Below are 20,305 nucleotides of genomic sequence, written 5' to 3' on the forward strand. Positions count from 1 at the left end.
GGATGCAAGAAACACCCCAGCACACAAAGGGCGGTCAATCACTGAGCAGCAAAAGATCAAGCAGAGGTATATCCCAAGGTGACTTGTGGAAGGCCGCCCCAAACCCCAAAGGCAGTACTTAGAGCGCCCCTAGGGAAGGTGACCCTAGGCGCATCCAGCCCAGGCATTAGTGAAAATACTCCTGGCTCGTTCGCCACCACAGAAACAGAACCACACCACAAGGCACAAAGCTGGAGGACAAGAAAACAGAAGCCAAAATCACATTACCATTGCCAATCACATCGGCCAAAGAACACAAGGTAGCCAGCGTGAAGGGTCTGGGGCTTCCCCTTCCCTCTCCCGGGGAAAGAAAGCTGCGCACACAGCGGCGCGGAGACATTAGGCTCATTTGCTCGTTTTCATTTTAGGAGTTCTGTCCACTAGTTCGGCTTACAGCAGCAATTTCTTAAACAGAATAGGGGTTTGTTTTGGGGCGCTTACCTTTCTGGGTGCCTGACCTGGTCGATGGCAGACATAGAATGCTTCCAACCACACACGGGTTTCTACAGGCCAGGTTCTGGCTTGTGGTCCCCTGTAGACTGAAAACTCCATTCACATTGACTGATGCCAAAGTCTAATACATCCCTATCAGCCTGGATAGCTCCGTGGAGCCGAAGGGGCTCCCCCCAGAAAAACTAAGCATATTTATATTCTATTGATTTAAAACAGTAATTATCTAAGTACAGTAATATGAAATACTAATTACAAAAAAACAAAAATCACCTTAATATTAAAAAATGAAAGGAAATACATAATTGAAGTTAATTTTATTTTTTAAATAAAGTACTGTACTGTCCTAACATTTAGTAGTAAATATTTTTTACTTAGCATTTTTGTAGTTTCGAAGGAGAAACACACCTGCCAATATTCAATAGTATGAATTTTAACTAATCTAAAGAAAAACATTTTAAAAATTTAGCCATTACAAATTTTCACCAAAATATACATGGTAAAATCCTTAAATCCCTACAAGCAAGAATAATTTTACCTCAAATTTGAAGGCAAATTAATTTAACGACACTACAAACCCTTAAACCTTACCTCTTCAGTTCGACGATTCAGTTCTTCCTCCAACATTGACTCCATAACTTCCTTCTCTTTGGCACTTGTATTGAAATCACACACAGTCGACTCGAGAAGGGAGATCTTATTACGATGTTGACTTGCTTCATCCTGAAGAGTCGAGAGCGTCTTCTCGTATTCTGTGATCTGTGAATTAATGAGAGAGGATACGAGATCAATGATAAATCAATCTAGCTCTTACTCTATTTACACCACTAATTGAATGTTCAAATATTTATGGCTTACTTTTTAACATTACCAAATCTGCCCCCTCCAGCAGCAGGCAGAGGCAACGCTCTTCACCCTCAAGCAACAGGCAGGGGCAACGCTCTTCCCACCCCCACCCCAGCAGCAGGCAGGAGCAATGCTCTCTCCTCTAACCCCACTCTTACACACTTATCAGTCTCTGATGAATATGTTTATATAGCCTGGCACTGGTGACTTTGGAAATCACCGGGCAGGTACCATAGGTGGCACGCTTGCTGCCAGGTACACACCACAGTGTTGCCAAGTGTATCTGCAGCTTATTCACACCTCTCTACCTGATATTAATACTACGGTACGGTTAGTGTTATATATAATTTTTCAGTGGTTAGTTTTATTACACTGTATGGAGAAGGTGTTTGTGCACACAAAGAAGCCACACATGTGACAAAATGATACATTTGGCAAGAATCTTAGCTCGGACTGAGTGACCTTGAAAACAAGCGCGCTTATGTGGAGCAGAGAGGCCTAACTCCTCGTGCCCCGCCTCTTAGCAGTGCTTCTGCATGCATAAAAAGTGTGTGAATCTTTCCTACTGATCCTGCGATATGATTGGAGTCCCTTTGCTGTGTGGTTGATGTGTAACTGTGATTCGTGCTGTGTGCAGCTGTGAACCTACCCAGGCGACACTCGAGGCATGGCGACTGCTGCCTCTAAGGCAGGTGCTGCCTCAGTGGCCTCACACCAGAGTGCTAGTACATCAAGTGGTCTACACGAGGAAGATACGAGCATGGTATCTTTCACAGTGGACTCAAATGCTGGACAGGAGGAGCCTGATAGTGACGAAACTCCTTGGACAACTGTATCGTCCCGGAGGAAGACACATGGAGTCAAAAATATCATAAATCGTAACCATGAGAAGAAAAGAACCAACCTGCAGTTTCCCCCGGGCACGGAAACTGCAACAAAATATGCATGGTTGGCTGAGGCAGCCAAAAAACACCCTGGTGGTGGGTATTGGTTGGCGAATAGACATGCAAGCCATGTTCGTATGAACATTACTGATGAGAGGGTACAATATTTCTGTACTCAAGAGCTTGCTGGTATAACAATGAGGAAACCACCACCGCCTGCTCATACCCACAGGACACCCGTCATCATTTTTGGTCTGGACCTCTACCAGGATCACACACTGGTAGAGCAGCATGAATATATTTTCAATGCGAAAAGAACAAAGGGCAGAGAGACTATTCTCGCCAACTGGACCAGCAAAGAGACTCCGCCGGAAAGATTTACTGTTCCAAGTGCTTATTGGCAACTAACAATGAAGATTTACAACCCTCCCAGGCGCAGGTGTTACAAGTGCCAACGGTGGAATCATGTTGCAAGGAACTGTTGGAATGATGAGCGGTGTGGCCACTGTGCCGGAAAGCATGCAACGTCTGTGTGTGATGCTAAAAAGGGTGGTGCACTAAAACTGAGGTGTGCAAACTTTCACATGGAGGGAGTTCCCGCCTGGCATGAGGACTGTGCCTCACTCCCGCCGAGAGTGCTGCCAGGGGTACAACAGCTGGGGGTGCCAGTAACCACCCTGGCTCATCTGCTGTGCCCCCACCGGTCACTCCGTCACACTCCCCTCCCTTACCCAACCACTCCAACGCCACGGCTAGTAGCTCGAGTGACACAGTTGTAGGCCCTACCAATTCATGTTGGTCGGGGGGCCTGGATCAGGCACAGAAAATTAGTGAGCTTATGCATACAGTAGAAAAACAAAACAAAATTGTGGAAAACCTGACCAAGCAGATAACCGAACAAAATAAGGAAATCATGCACCAAAAGACAATGATAACCACTCTTCAGGAAACTGTGAGAGTATTAACTGAGTGCAGGCCACACCGACCTGGGGTACCACCATGTGCTCCCATGCGGCCAGCACCCCGGGGCAGACCCCAGCAGGGGTGTCCCAGCCCTCACACCAGCTGGGCTCTCCCACCACGGCTCCCCACACACCAGCCTCATCAACACAGTGCACTATGAACAGAGGTAAACTATTCCACGTAGAAACGGATAGTGCTGTCGATGAGTATTATGGCGCAACTGATCCTGATGATGAACGTAGTGACACTGAGGGTGAGAACTTTAATGGTGATGACGATCAAGATGTTGATACCGAGTCTAATAAACTCTGTTTGAAGGAATATAGTAGTGGAAATGATGAAAGTGATTGTGATAAAGAACAAAGTGAAACCAGTGTCGCTTGTAGTGATAATGACGATGCTCAACTGGACGTGGATGCCCGCCTCGGGCCGCGCACGCCACATCCCAGATGGTTCCGCCGTGACACATTTAAAGAAATGGTGACAGGTGATGTGCTGACTGAAGAGGAAAAAGAAGCTGTAATAAAGCACTACAACCGGTATGTAGACATACTTGCTTTCCTGAAACTGCAGACTGATAAAGTACAAAAGAACAATGGCAGCCTCTGAATCTCATAAAAACAAGTACAGTGTCATCAAGATACTCAGTTGGAATATTGCTTCTCTTAGAAAATGGCATTCAGACCTCCATCATAAGGTTATGACTGAAGACATAGATATTGTCTGCCACCAGGAAACCCTAACTCCCGCAGGTAAAACCCCGCAGAATTTGCCTAGTAATCAGTGTTATAATCCCAGATCAAAAAATATGTGTCTTATGTATGTTAAAAAATCCCTGCCACATGAGCCACTTCCCGCCCAACAACGAGAGGGTTTGAATATCATGGTAACCGGGTACACGTTGGTAACTCTACACTTAATGTTTTGAATGCCTATGCACCTACTGGCCTCCTCCAGTATACTGACCTACCTAGTTTTGCACATACTGATTCTACAATATTAATTGGGGATTTAAATGCCAAACACAAACAATTAGGAGATCAACTCACAAACACCAACGGGAGAAGATTGTGGGCACTTCTCGATGCATATGATGATGATCAAATTATCAGTAAGAATCAACCAACGCAAATATATGGAGGAGTCCTAGATAGGTGCATTGGCTTTAACCTGTCATACACAACTCATGAGACTGATATTATGGATGACTTAATGTCTGACCATTTAGCCATAACAGCTAACATACACGTGGCTAATGTTGACCTACCTGGCACTAAGCTGAGTAGACGCAGGCTAACAATAAGGAAAGAGCAAGAAAAATTCTTTATAGACAGCATAGCACATTGGTATAACAATTATGAGCCTGAGAATGTACAACAGTTTTATGATGACCTCATAAATAATACCTATGAAGCCATCAAAAATAGTGAGTCACGCCAAACAAAAAGAAGTACTGGTAAACAGGTCAGACACAACCAATACTATGATGATGCTAAACTGAATGAGCATAAATCAATTGCTAGACAGACAGGTAAAGCATATAAGAGCCTTAGAACTCCTCAAATGTTAAAACTGTTTCAGGCCGCGCTTGCAGCGGCAAGGGAGAGAATGACTGAACTGAGACAAAATGAATGGGAGGGTTTTGTTAGTGGACTTAACCTGCATACTCCCCTGGGCAAAGCCTGGAAAGGCATAAACAAAATTATTGGTAAAAATAGTAGACAAGTTTCACACCCAAACCCGCTACAGAAAGCCAATCAGTTAATTGCAAAATGGGCTCAGGTTTCCAGCTTTGGAATGTTACCAGTTAGCACTAGGGAGAAATTGCAGGAGAGGTCCACAGACAGAAATTCTCTCATAAATTTCATGTTGAGCAAGCAACATGATGAATGTGATGTTCCATATACAGATTATGAATTGGATGCAGCCCTCTCCAGGGGCAGTAGCACTGCTCCTGGTGAGGACAGTATCACCTATGATATTCTAGGACTCCTACATCGTGTACCCGGTAACCCATTATTAGAATTGTTTAATGCTAGCTATGTCACTGGGCAGTTGCCTGTATCATGGACCACCAGTCTTACGGTACCTGTACCAAAGCCTGGCCAACCTGATGCTTTCCGTCCCATCTCACTGACCAGTTGCATGTGCAAAACCTTTGAGAGAATGGTGCTTAATAGATTACTGTATAGAGTTAAAGAGCACATGTCACCTGACATCAATGGTTTCACACATGGTAAAAGTGTACACAACTGTATCACAACCTTTCTTACTGTTCATGGAGATAAAAGGCACAAGTACACAACATTTCTTGATTTAAAAAATGCCTTTGATATTGCTAATAGGGAAGTGATTATGTATGAATTAGCGAGAATGGATATAGGGGGACATTTATTACAATGGATACAAGGCTATCTTACCAACCGGAGGTCCTCTGCACTGTTCCAAGGCTACAAGAGTGAAACTAAAGTAATGCAACTAGGCACCTGTTACAAATGATATGAGTGGGGCTTCTATGGGGTACTGGTACTATTAAGGGGTATAGGTAGTTAGAAGACAGGAGTATCAAATATGGGAGAGCTAAAAGGCCCGGCCCCCAAAATAAACTATCCACAGTAGTAATAACTTGCTACAAGACCAAATATGTTCGTCTAAGGGTTGATCACTGCGCTCCCACCTTGGAAGAAGAGATACTCTGTAATTCATGTACTTATTTATTAACCCGTTAACAACCCCCCATATACACTCACACCAATAACAATAATAATAATAACTTTACCACACTATCTTACGTTAAAAGCCTTGGTCCACGTAGGCAGGATACAAGGTTTACACTAATAACAAGCTAGGGTAAAGTACTACTGGATAAGCACTGAAGCTGGATGCAGCTTAGGGTAGTGAAACCACGTGGGACCCTAATACAAAACACAACACTTAGGGGTACCCAAACACTGGCAAAATACTATCCCCAGGTCTCCCCAATCGTTACTACCAGAGTAGGCACACTTACACCATATAATACTTAACTTAAGGGTACAGGAACTTCAGGTAAGGGAAATAAGTAAGAGGAGAAGGAAGGAGAGTAGGGATACAGCCACAGAGTAGGTCTTAACCTCACGCCACCAGCCAAGAGAAGACCGAGCTAGCCACCAGCTGCCTCCCTCATGTCGTGGTGCCGGGAGGAGCCTAATTGATCGTGCAGCTAAGCACATTAAAGATCTTCCCCTATGAAACGTATTGTTACTTTATGAATGATTAGAAAGTATTAGTAAACAAAGTTGGTGCCTATGTTATTATTTAATAATCAACCCCCAGCTCAGTCTTTAAATGCTCTTTGAGAAACAATAATAGTCTTACGTCTGGCAGGGAAGATACAAACAATTGACATTCTAGATGCCCAACTGTACTACCAGAAAGTTTAATAGCTCAATTTTGACCTCTGGTTTCCACTGGAGAACCCAGGGTCGTAACAGCACCCCACAAGGAGGAGTACTTAGTCCTACCTTGTTTAATGTTCTAATTAATGCTTTACTAAAATCAATCCCAACTAGTCCGGCAAACATCACTATCAGCTATGCAGATGACATCCTTGTGCATACTAAAACCCACCGCGAAATGCAAACAGTCTTAAATTGTATACATACAGCTTGTGAGAGCCTTGGTCCTGTAATCAACGCTGCTAAAACTAAGGTATTTAACAGACAAATTGGCAACCGCAAAAGTGGACCACGAAAACTTAAGATAGACAACATACCAATAGACTATGTCTCTTCTTTCAAATACCTTGGTGTCTCTGTCCCTTGTACCTCAACTGCAGTCAATAAGTTACATCAACAATGTAGAGACAGACTCAAGGCTCTCAGAACTGTAGTGGGGTACAGCCCGAAATATGGTGTTAATATTAGAATAGCAAGAATGATGTATTTAGCGTATATAAGGTCTCTGATAGACTATCATGCACCAGCTTTGGTCCTGCAGAATGGCAAAAGTATTGATAGACTGGAAAAAATGCAAAATGAAGCACTCAGAATTATACTTGGCTGTCCTATAACTACCAAAGTTCTCAACATGCGGAAAGAATTAAATATACTTAGCATTAGAGATAGAATATTTGAAATTAATCTTATGATGGGACTAAAGCTGCTGCGTGAAAACAAAAAACATTGTGTCAGTTGCACTGTTAGAACACATACGAAATGGAACTAGCGAGTCTAAATGGATTCAAAGAACTGCCACTCATATTAAAATGATGGGACTGCACGATGTATATACAGATGAAAGAGTTCAGCACTTCCTTCCCCCCTGGCAGATAGTACCTTTTGACATCCTGACCCCTACATACCCCACCAAGAAACTAATCACAAGCAACCCTCATGCTCAGCTTGCTGCTAAATTAAGCACCATAGAACACATTCACAATATACAAACTGAAAACAACATGGCACAGACCATATACACTGACGGATCACTCAATACAGGGAGGGCAGGAAGTGCTGTTATTGCTCATCAGCCCGATGGCAGCACAATTCAAAGAAATATCCGCATTAGTAACTGGGCGTCCACAATGCAAGCCGAGTTGGTAGCGATACTGGTAGCACTCGAAATTATTGACAACACTGAAGTAGACAGCTTAACACTTTTGCCCGGGCATGACGCAGCATTGCGTCATCCGTTTACTGGCGGTAATTCCGGGGATGACGCAGCATTGCGTCAACCACTTTAAATAATCGCCAAAAATCAGGTTTTTATCCGATTTTTTGGGGACTGGTTTTAAAATGCGCGCCGATGTCTTCCCATTTTCTTTGTTGAGCCTCGTGGCCCTCGGGCAGCTTGGCACATGCCGTGGGCCCATTGTTTTCGCTCCACTGTTGTGACCAATGTCGCCTCCCCTCACATCTCAAACGTGTGAACATTTTGGCTATTTTCCGTGGCTATATTTCTTACTGCGGCTTTAGAAACTATCTACGCTTACTCCACGATGGATAGTGATCATGAACAAGGCCCTTCCAGAAGGAAAATTGCGAAAGAAAGGCTTGAAAAGGACGGGAATTGGGAGTGTAGCTGGAAGGCGGCTGAGCACTCACTCGCTGCTAACGCGTGGCCCGTCTTCAACTCGTCGGCGGTTGGAGCGTGACCAGGTTTTTTATTTTATATGCTAATGTTCCTCTAGAGAATTCTATTGCGAACCCATTGAGACCAAAATGAAAGACTTAGGATAAAAATTGAGGTGACCAGAGTGAAAATAGTGAAAACATTTTATCGAGTTTGCGCGCTCCTGGGTAACTCGTTCGCACTTTCTGTTTGCTGCGGGTAATTAGCCGGGCTTTTGGAGTTTATATGCATTTAGTGCTGTAGAGAATTCTATTGCGAACACAACGATACCAAATTAATTCTCGTAGGATGAGAATTAAGGTGACAAAGTTGGAGAGTATACACTTTTCAGAATTTACGCGCACTCCCGTGACACCCTGGGTCCCATATCGCACAGTTGAGGGGTGGCGAGCGGGGTGCACCAAAGTGTTAATTATTTCTGACTCCCTTTCCTCACTACGAGCAATAAACAGTTTGCAATCAAGTAATAACGTGCTTGTCTTGGAAGCTAGACGTAGATATATAAGAATACTTAGCAAGAGGGTAAATATAAAAATGTTGTGGATTCCTTCTCACATTGGCATGCAGGAACATGACAAAGTTGATGCTCTTGCTAAGGCTGCAGTAAATAAAGACAGTATTGAACGGAATCTTGAGTTATCAAATAGGTCCCTTAAAAGTGTTATTAGACGAGGACTCCTGGATGGATTTGAAATAAGTAGAACAGTGCAAACTGGAACTAGCAGGTCCATTGTTCATCACAATGAAATGTGTGAAGTAAAACATGTGTATGGGGCAAGTAACAAATTCAGTAGACTAACAGATGTTGTCACAGCTCGTATAAGACTTGGCTACAGGTATCTCTGGCAGTTCGGCTTGTATAGGGATCTAGATGAAGTAAAGTGTAAAGTGTGTGGACATAGGCAGGGACACACACTCGAACACTATATCTTGGATTGTAGTAAAATTGAGCCTTTTAGAGATAAATCTAAGCTCACTCTGTATGATATGGCAACCTATCTTATTACCATGGATAAATTACCTGAAATCCTTGCACTGTACCCACATTTTGCTTCCAGTAGATGAATGACATATGAGATTCAGAAACAAGTACTGTAGTGTATTGTGAGGACTAATAATAATCAGAAGCTCCCCTATGACTCTGTAATATCCCCATTGGCCAAACTATTATGTATTAGCGATAAGACCTACCAATAATGTATGATGACTTACTGTAAATATGTAGCTCTTGTAATAGCACTTTCTCTGTAACTAGCTGACATTGAATCTATAAGGTGTGAAGGATTGAAGAAATTGTTTATGTAATAATCTAAGATGAGGTCTGATAAAGACCTTTTGTGCCCTCTTTAATGCTTTTGCGCTACCGCTCACAGGATGAGTATGGGGTGCACAATAAACTAGCCGCCTTCGGCGGCAACAATCAAATCAAATCCTCTAACCCCCCCCCCCCACCCTCAAGCAGTAGGAAGGAGCAATGCCCCCCCCCCCCCCCCCCCAAGCAGCAGGTAGGGGGCAACACTCCTCTCATCTCCCACCCTCCGAGCAGCAGGCAGATGCAACACCACCACTCCCCTCCCCATAAAGTTGAGGATATGGCTACTCTTTTTCCTCACCCCCTTTATATGGCAGATGAACACGGGAGAAAATACAATTTAATAAGGCATGATTTAGCAGCACTTCACAATCTCAATCAGAAAAAAAACTTACTGCAGCATTAATTATAAGCTGAATACGTGACTCATTGTCCTGGAATTTCTATAGCATTGGAAACAATGAAGCAGGCTATTGGAACTATCAAATCCCGGACATCATCAAGTGGGTTCTACCATCGCCCGACCTGTGTAGTGTGTGTACACCCTGGTAGTGACCTATCAAATCCTTCCCAATAGTTATGGTATTGTCAACACAAAATGTTTCCCTTTACACCATAATATAGCAGGATGGAGAAACATCACTTTATCTCGGCACTACCAGTATGGTTAACGGAGGACATTCAGTCGATACACGCATTTTCAAAACTTTTACTCACATAAGAACAGGTAAATGAATAATTACCAACAATAATGAAATACAATACTCCTCAAGTGAATCACTTTCATTAGGCTATTACTTGAGAATCAAAATAATGAATAAAAGGCTGTGGGTTTTTTTAGCCTCAAACAGTAGGTTAACTTTTTGTCTCATTATGCACTTATGTGAATGTGTATAATCATATGCTCAAACACTTTCTAGTAATAATTAATATCAACACAGCAATAGACTGAATAATGCCAACTCAAGATTATTAACAACAGCTGTACAGTATTATCAGTGAGAAAATCAGTAGGAGCCAGGAGGTGGATTCCAACCTGCACAGTTTGTATTGCCAAGTGCACACCCTAAATCACAGCCAGAATATGTGGATAATGCATGAAGCCCTCACGACCCCTAGACGATTCACTTCAACCCCAGGTTCCATTACTTTTTAGCATATCGTGCCTAGTGGGTTAGACCATGTGTTTGGGAGTACACCTCCATAACTCCAATTCCTGGAAATGAGTCATGTTGAGGATTTATATTTAATAAATAATTACTTCTGTATTTTCAAGCACTAGAATAGCTACTATTAACACATTTACAAAATTATTTCCCAACCTGGGTATCTTTTAACCTCTGCAATGCCAAAGAAAAACCTTCATGACTGGCATTAAATTAATGCCAGTCATGCAGGTGGGAGGTAAAAATCCATCACCCACCCTGGCAACAATAAACTGACCTGAATTTGTAAATAAATTTGATGGCTCGGAGACGATCGAGTTTGCTAGACCCGAGCCAACCATATTGGTCACCAACTCTTACACAATATACAGTAGCCTAGCACTCCAGGGTGTCCCTATGTAGATTTCTTAAGTGATTGATTATTTACTTATTTACAAGGTACAATGGGTTTGTGAGATTACATAATACTGTACTAGTATTTTCACATTCTTGCAAAGCTACTACCACGCATACCATTTATAACCTCTCCTGTGCATTACACATTCCTGTGTGCATACAAGCTGATTAGTAATTGTCTCTTGAGTGGCAACTACTAACAGCTGGCACATTTCACTCGCAAACAATATATGCACTTGTTTCTGTCCACTTCTGACCAAAGAGCCAGAGCTTATCCCCCACAAGCACAACTAGGTGAGTACTTAGGCAGACCACCCCCTCTAGATGCATGAACCAAGAACATGACTCGTCCAGTCCCCCATTTCTTGCATCACTTTCCTCCTTTTTGACTGCACGGCTAGCCTCTGTACGTTCTTCCCACTTGCCCTTCAGTAGGCACAACAATGGGGGGATGGGCAGTTCTCTTCTCATGGTCAACTAATTCGTATCAAGTCTTCAGAGACACTAGCTGTAGCCGGGTCACGAACAAGGATCACTAGCTCTCCTCATAACACGTAGAATCTTCTTGCTGGTCAAATCTGTTGGTTCGAGCTTAAGTACAGGTGCCAGTGACAAAAAGATGATAAAAACTATTGAGTTTTAAGTATATTTGCTCAGCGCAACGGCAGCCTATGAGCAAGTGACTTAAACAATGGTAACCGCAAACAATCGGGCATTTCACTGCTGCTCACTACTCATTCGCTAATCCATGTCACGTTACCTGGACTTCTCCCACAAGTTGAACAGTTGCACCATCATCTTGAAGACTGATCTGGTTTGGGCATTTCCCCAGATTTCAGTGGAACCAGCAAACATCCACAAGTGCAATTGCCACATCCTTCAGCTTGAATAATCATCTGCATGCCCTTTGCGTAGCACAAAATTGCCCAGATGTTCCAGTGCTTCACTGACCAAGTGGTTAGGGATCTGCCTTTCTGCTACACCTACAAGGATGATACCTGGTTGATGGGGTTCTAGGAGTTCTTCTACTCCCCAAGCCCGGCCCGAGGTCAGGCTCGACTTGTGAGAGTTTGGTCCACCAGGCTGTTGCTTGCAGCGGCCCGCAGGCCCACATACCCACCACAGCCCACTTGGTCTGGCACTCCTTGGAGGAATAAATCTAGTTTCCTCTTGATGTCCACGGTTGTTCCAGCAATATTTTTTATGCTCGCTGGGAGGGTGTTGAACAACCGTGGACCTCTGATGTTTATACAGTGTTCTCTGATTGTGCCTATGGCACTCCTGCTCTTCACTGGTTCTATCCTGCATTTTCTTCCATATCGTTCAATCCAGTACGTTGTTATTTTACTGTGTAGATTTGGTACTTGGCCCTCCAGTATCTTCCAGGTGTATATTATTTGACATCTCTCTCGTCTTCTTTCTAGTGAGTACATTTGGAGGGCATTGAGACGATCCCAATAATTTAGGTGCTTTATCGAGTCTATGCGTGCCGTATATGTTCTCTGTATTCCCTCTATTTCAGCAATCTCTCCTGCTCTGAAGGGAGAAGTGAGTACTGAGCAATGCTCAAGATGGGACAACACAAGTGACTTGAAGAGTACAACCATTGTGATGGGATCCCTGGATTTGAAAGTTCTCATAATCCATCCTATCATTTTTCTGGCTGACGCAATATTTGCTTGGTTATGCTCCCTAAACGTTAGGTTGTCAGACATCATTATTCCCAAATCCTTCACATGTTGTTTTCCTACTATGGGCACATTTGATTGTGTTTCGTACCCTGTATTATGTTTAATGTCCTCATTTTTACCGTACCCGAGTACCAGGAATTTATCACTGTTAAACAACATGTTATTTTCTAATGCCCAGTCGAAAATTTTATTAATATCAGCTTGAAGTTTTTCAATGTCTTCAGCCGAGGTAATTTTCATACAGATTTTTGTGTCATCTGCAAAGGATGATACGAAGCCGACTTGTATTTTTGTCTATATCTGATATGAGAATAAGGAAAAGCAGTGGTGCAAGGACTGTACCCTGAGGTACAGAGCTTTTAACTGCATTTGGACTAGATTTTATATTTATAGAAATATATAAAAATATATATTTTATATATTTTTGACCGTTACTCGTCGAGTCCTGTTTGACAGAAAACTGAGTATCCAGTGCAGGCGATGAGTTACAATAACGTGGCTGAAGTATGTTGACCAGACCACACACTAGAAGTTGAAGGGACGACGATGTTTCGGTCCGTCCTGGACCATTCTCAAGTCGATTGTGATGAGGACAGGTAGGGACAGGCAATAAATAGGTAAGAGAGAGCTGAGTATCCAGTGTCCTACTTTACCGATTATTCCCATTGACTTCATTTTGTGTGCTATCACGCCATGGTCACATTTATCGAAAGCCTTTGCGAAGTCCATGTACAGGCATACCTCGGTTTAAGAGTTTAATTGGTTCCTGGAGACGCCTCGCATTCCGAAAACTCGCATTCCGAAGCTAATTTTCCCATAAGAAATAAAGGGAAATGAATTAATCCGTTCCTGACTACCCCAAAAACCCCACATCAAACTAAATTTTTATACCTAATTCATCTAAATAAACCTACAAAACTATGTTCAAGTTATTACTTACCTTGCTGTTGATTGCTGTAGGCGTATGGAAGATGGTGAGGAGGTGGGAGGAAGAGAGGAGTTACTGTTTGGAAGGGGAGTCCCCTTCCATTATCACATCAGGCAGTGAGGACTTCACTGGTATGCGCACACTGGCACATTTTGCCTGCATACCACTAGGACTTGCTTGTTTTACTAAGAATTTGTCTAATGACACTTGTTTTTCCCTACATTTTAACACTTGTCTGTAGTAAGACATCACATTATCATTTAAAAGGTCAATGCAACGGCCTGCTACAGCTTTATCTGGCTGAGTTTTTTCAACAAAACTTTGCAGTTCTTCCCATACTTCACACATTTTCTTAATCAAGAAGGGACATCCTCTACTGCCTCTACTCACAGCTATTTTCTTAGGTTGAATCTTATCACTGGCTTTCTTGAGACCCATGGCAAGATATATAATGACAACTTTTATGCTCAAATGGCCAAAAAAACAATAAAAAACTGTAAATCCTTGTGAAGAATTCAGGTGGGATAGTCACTGGACACGAGACACTGGTAAACTGAGGCGCGATCGCCATGCCACCACGCGCCAGTCGGCCTGTACACGTATCAACAAACTCGCGTCCCGAGGTAACCCTCGCCTTCCGAGACATATTTTTGGAGTAAATCCTGCTCGTCTTCCGAAAAACTCGCATACAGGGACACTCGCATTCCGAGGTACCTCAGCATTCTATTTTTCTTCTAATGCCTCAGTGACTTTGTCATAGTGATCAAGTAGCTGTGAGAGGCACGATCTTCCCGCTCGAAATCCATGTCGGCCTGGGTTGTGAAGGTCATTGGTCTCCATTAAATTGGTGACCTGACTCCTAATCACTCCCTCAAATACTTTTATTATGTGCAATGTTAGTGCAACTGGTCTATAATTCTTTGCCAATGCTTTGCTCCCTTCCTTGTGTAGAGGGGCTATGTCTGCCACTTTAAGTGCATCTGGTATCTCCCCGGTGTCCAAGCTCTTTCTCCACACTATACTGAGTGCCTGTGCTACCGGCACTTTGCATTTCTTTACAAATATTGAATTCCACGAATCTGGACCTGGGGCCGAGTGCATGGGCATGTTTTCAATTTCTCTTTCGAAGTCTAGTGTGCTCGTGTTGATATTAGTTATATTTACAAGGGTTTGAATATCCCGCATAAAGAAATTGTCTGGATCTTCCACTTTTATGTTGTTTATTGGAGTGCTAAACATGTCCTCATACTGCTTTTTTAGGATTTCATTAATTTCTTTGTCATCCTCCGTGTATGAACCTTCACTTGTACGAATAGGTTCAATACTGGCAGTGGTTTTTGCTTTTGACTTCACATATGTGAAGAAGTATTTTGGATTTTTCTTTATTTCCTGAATTGCTTTCTGTCCTAACTGCCTTTCTTCAGTTTGATACAGTGTTTCAATTTCCGCTCGATTTCTTCAATTTTCCTATTTAAATTATTCCTTCTTTGACGGGAAATTCGTGTCTGCATAAGCATTTCCGTTATTTTTTTCCTTCGTTTATAGAGTCGTCTGTGTTCTCTTTCTACGTTGGATCTCTTTCTGGTTTTCCCCAAAGGAACACGTTTCAGACAGACTTGATACGCTTCCGAAGTCAGTTTTTCTATTCCTTCTGAAGGACTTGTAATACTTAGAACAGTTTCCCATGGAATGTTTGTAAGTTCCCTGTTTATTATCTCCCAGTCTATCCTTTTATTATTAAAATTGAATTTACTGAATAGCCCTCTTGCTTTATCAACGTTTTAGGTCTGAGTATTGATGGTCATTTGCACTTTAATGAGCTTGTGATCCAAGTATGTGGTATCTGATATCGTGACGTCCCTGATTATGTCTTCATTGTTCGTAAAGACCAGATCTAAAATATTTTCATTTCTCGTTGGCTCCGATATCTGCTGGTTGAGTGAAAATTTGTCACAGATGAAGGTAGCCAGTAGTTTACCAGCCGACAATTTGCTACACCTCAAGTGTCTCGTCTGTCTTTAAGACGACGACCCGCATATTAATGAAGGAATGAGCTTCTTTAGTACCCCAGAACTCTACTCTCTAGCACACCATACATAAGTGCTCAGATTTCAGCCACTTGACCTTGAGGTTACCTTGAGGTGCTTCCGGGGCTTAGCATCCCAGTGGCCCGGTCGTCGACCAGGCCTCTTTGTTGCTTGACTTGTCAACCAGGATGTTGGACGCGACTGCTCCAGCCTGGTTGATCAGGTATCCTTTGGAGGTGCTTATCCAGTTCTCTCTTGAACACTGAGGGGTCAGCCAGTTATGCCCCCTTATGTGTATTGGAAGCGTGTTGAACAGTCTTGGGCCTCTACTGTTGATAAAGTTCTCTCAGACTACCTGTTGCACCTCTGCTTTTCAACGGGAGTATTCTGCACATCCTGCCATGCCTCCTGGTCTCATGCGATGTTATTTCTGTGTGCAGGTTTGGGACCAGCCCCCTCTAATATTTTCCACGCATAAATTATTATGTATCTCGCCCGCCTGCGTTCAAGAGAATACTTATAAAAAACAAAAAAAAAGTCAAGTAGTTTCCACATCCATCTACCTTTAAGCTGCAGGAATTTCTTTGTATTGTATACTTCTACCACCACCTCCCTTTTGTACAGCTCAAACCTGAACAGACTGCTGAATATGTATCCTTTATCTCATGACCTCCAAGTTCGGTGCTCTGCGTGCTTTAACATTATGTTGACAGAATTCTATTAAACTGTGAGGCACAATTTACTATCCCTGAACCAATGCTATTGGCGAGTTACAAGGCTCTTTCTCTCCTGATGTTCTATGAGCTTTTTGCTCATGATCTTCTCCAGGTGAAGAAGGAACTGGTGAGTTGATGTCATGAGTATTATGTTTGGACTTTCATGAAGTGATTAACATTGGGCCAGTAATTTGAATCAAGTTGATTGCTGGCGACCAAGATGGTAGTGATTAGGATTATGTAGACCGGTGGGAAGCTTTCTAAGATAATGGGCTTAGGACACTAGACAGTGTTCATAGAAATGTGAATATTGAATATATATAAACTTGTGAAAATACAGATTTTACAGAAAATACAGTCTCAAATTAGTGACTAGTGCATGATAAATGACTTTCGAATTATACTTAAGTATATACTGAAATATAAATGATGCATTGAAGATATATTGATACAAGTTACTATACTGCTCTCAGTAATGAGATGGCTACAGATGCCTGGCATGTTGGATTTTGCCTTGGCATACTGGTATATAAGCTCTTGGAAGCCCCCAAACAGTACATTGCATTATACACTTGGCAAGTGTTATTTTATAGCTTCCTCGGTTGTCCTGCATGTCTAAATTATATCCTACAATATAAAGCAACGTTCTGAATCAGCTGGTATGCACACCCTAACAGCATTTGAGAAACACTATCAATTTAAAAGACAAAAGACAAGGGGGACATTTAGAAGAAAATGAAATCTCAATAAAGCCTCAATACAATATTAAAACCAACAAATTTTATGTTGGGTTATGAAACAGAAGAGCATCAAGAGTAAGACAATCTAGCAAAACTTGCAAGTACAAAAATTACTGTTACGAACGAAGAAACTAATAAGGGTAAATACTCACTTTTATATTAAGCTCATTTAAACTACCACTGAGCAGCTCAATTTCAATATCCTTCCTGGCTAGTATTTCCAGATGTCTGTCTCTCTCCTCGACCTGGTCTTTCATCAGAGCTTCGTACTGGGCTACTAAGCCTCTTACTTTGCCTTCAGCCTCGCTGCGCTCTCTAAAACTGCTCTCAATCTGAAAAAATAAAAAGATATCAACACATCATTACCATCTACATGTTATCAACTGCCAGCAGTGTTTTATCAAAACTACTAACCAATTTCGACCCATCTTTCACACATTACAGAACCTACAGCTACTCTGGGTAAAATAGACACTATGAACTGTTGTATCCCCCGAGAGTTCATGCTTTTCTTCTATTGCAATGGTACAAATTACAAGCCAAGAAAGTGGAACAGTAACTTTAAATATAACCTATACCTAAATAAACAATCCTAGGACTAATGTATGCCACCTTAGGCCTTATTTAGTACACACATGATAAACTAATCCTAGGTTTGGTGGTGGTTTTCTTTCTTCGGCCCTCTACAAAATTAAAAGTACTTCTATCCATTGCATTAATAATAAAGTACCATTATTTTGGGATGACATTAGGCATATATACAGTAAATATAATGCATGCCTTTCCTCATTATCCCATAAGGAAGCTGTTGTATAGTTATGTCACAGCTACAAGAAATAGTGAGAACTTTTCAAAACGGAACTGCCAAACTAATGACGATACTTTAATACACTAGTGCTGTCTAGAAAGAAATATTGTTGCATATTGTTGCATACTAAAAATATGCAGTCAAACGCAAGCTTGACGTGTGAGAGCTTGCAAATCACCTGGCCAATGTTGCACTGCCCAGTAAATCAAAATATGCATTCCTAACCTAACCAAATATGCCTGCCCAAGGTATCACACCATAAATAAAGTGACATGGAAGACACAGTTTAAAAGAGCAAAGATCCATAAATGACATGGAAAAAGAAAAAGCTACGAAAGACGGGAAGGCTGTATCACTAGGTGAGGAACTGAAGCTGTCTTTCAGCCACCCAACATTCCTCAACTCACAGCTGTCACACTGAGCAGTTCCATAAATTAATCTATCCACAATATTTTATCTTTAGTAACAAACAGAAACACACACACTTTAATGCAAGGAGCTATGAATAATCACAATCCTGCATTGTAACAAGTTCAAGTATGTTTATTGAGATAGAGAGAAATACATCTCAAAGGGATAGAGTAGCTTAGGCTATTTCTACCCCCTACAAAAGTTGTATTCATAACTGGCAATTTCCTTACATTACCTATATGCCAGCTCTCCCATTAACTAGGATTTTTTAGCCACGGTTACATCAAGTCACAAAATTTGTAATGCTTTATTATGCATTTCCTTAACCTTTTAGTTGCGCAAGACATCATATGATGCGTTGAGTGACTTGCAGTAACTTGCGCTCGGCATCATATGATGTTTTGGAGTAACGGGCAAGATTTAAACGGCCCGCGGATACACGGGTTCACCACACCTTCATCAGGGCTCTTGTAAAGAGACGCCATTTTTTTTTTAAATCGTTGGCCAAATTCCCGGGTGCGAGGGGCCTCGGTATCGAGTGAGCTACCAAGCCTGATGCACGCAGCATGAGCTCACAGCACTGCTGTTCAGCTTGTGAACACAGCATCGCCTAAAAATGCCATAACATACATGTTCTTGCTATTATTTAGCGATGATATTATTACAGAAGACCCCCCACTGTGATAAAACTGACCAGGGTTCTGATAATAGCAGGATTGTGGTGATATTTAGCGCTGTGCTCCATGAAAGGAGGAGTAATGCTGTGGGAGGGAGGGTGGTGGCGTCGTCTTCTGACTGTGTGTGGCCACCTTTTATTGACTGAACTCACCATACCAGCTTAGTGGTTTGCTATGGTGATCACAAATGTAGATACTTGTATATAACGTGTGTATAGAGTGTAATAACAGCAATAGGAGTAGGTTGGGAGCCGCCATTTTGGTGAGGGAGGTGCGTCGTCTGCACGACTTATGTTGTTTACTGGTGACCACTATGGTCTTTGGGCACCATACCAGTTTACTTGTACAAGTATGATGAATAAAACAGGTAGATACTTATATATAATGTGTGTATATAGCGTAACAACACCACAAACAATATTGTTGGAGGAGAAATATTAGTGGGTCTGGCCTTAACCCTTAAACTGCGCAACGCGCCTGCAGGCTCACGCCTGGTTTGCGCAACGCGCCTCCAGGTATTTGTATTTTTCAGGTTCCATTCAAAACTCCCACGGCTACATGGGGTTCACATCAGCTTCCTCAGGGCTCTTGTAAACAGACGCCATCTTTAAAAAAAATCGTGGTCCACATTCCCGGGTGTGAGAGCCTCAGTAGTGAGTGAGCAACCAAGGCTGGCGCTCGCAACATGAGCGCACAGCACTGCTGTTCAGCATGTGACCACAGCATCGCCTAATAATGTCAAAATATATATATAACTTGTATTATTTAGCTATGATAGTGTTATATTAGAGCCTGAGTGTGATAATGACTGGGTACAATGTTCAAATATCAGTGATTCAATGCTGTTCACGCTGTTCACAGCGCTAGCCACAGCACCACAGCATTATTTCGTTCATCTAGGAATCTTCAAATGATTTCTTAGGTTCCTTTTCAAAATAAACGTGTAGTCAATTATTCATTTACAGGAATTAGTGACCAGGATTGTGATAATAGCAGGATTGTGCTTATAATTAGCGTTGTGCGTAGTATTGTGGAAGGAGGAATTTTGATGAGGGAGGGAGGGCGAGAATTGAGGTAGCCTCATTGTGTTTGTGTGGCTGCCACTCTTGTTTTGCTCACCATACTAGCTTAGTGGTTCG

At 42.2% G+C, this 20,305-nt stretch overlaps 1 protein-coding gene across 1 annotated transcript in view; it reads right to left on the minus strand.

The window, feature by feature from the left end:
- The window catches only part of LOC123770547 (hyaluronan mediated motility receptor), a 188,038-nt gene that overhangs the window by 106,951 nt on the left and 60,782 nt on the right, over positions 1 to 20,305 (minus strand). Inside the window, exons 9-10 of the mRNA XM_045762557.2 lie at positions 17,423 to 17,602; positions 1,081 to 1,248 (exon numbers count right to left, since the gene is read on the minus strand). Coding sequence (XP_045618513.2) covers positions 1,081 to 1,248; positions 17,423 to 17,602 — 348 coding nt within the window. The remainder of the gene's footprint in view (positions 1 to 1,080; positions 1,249 to 17,422; positions 17,603 to 20,305) is intronic.

This window comes from Procambarus clarkii, chromosome 46 (genome assembly GCF_040958095.1).
Source record: "Procambarus clarkii isolate CNS0578487 chromosome 46, FALCON_Pclarkii_2.0, whole genome shotgun sequence".
In the NCBI taxonomy this organism is placed as follows: Eukaryota; Metazoa; Arthropoda; class Malacostraca; order Decapoda; family Cambaridae; genus Procambarus; species Procambarus clarkii.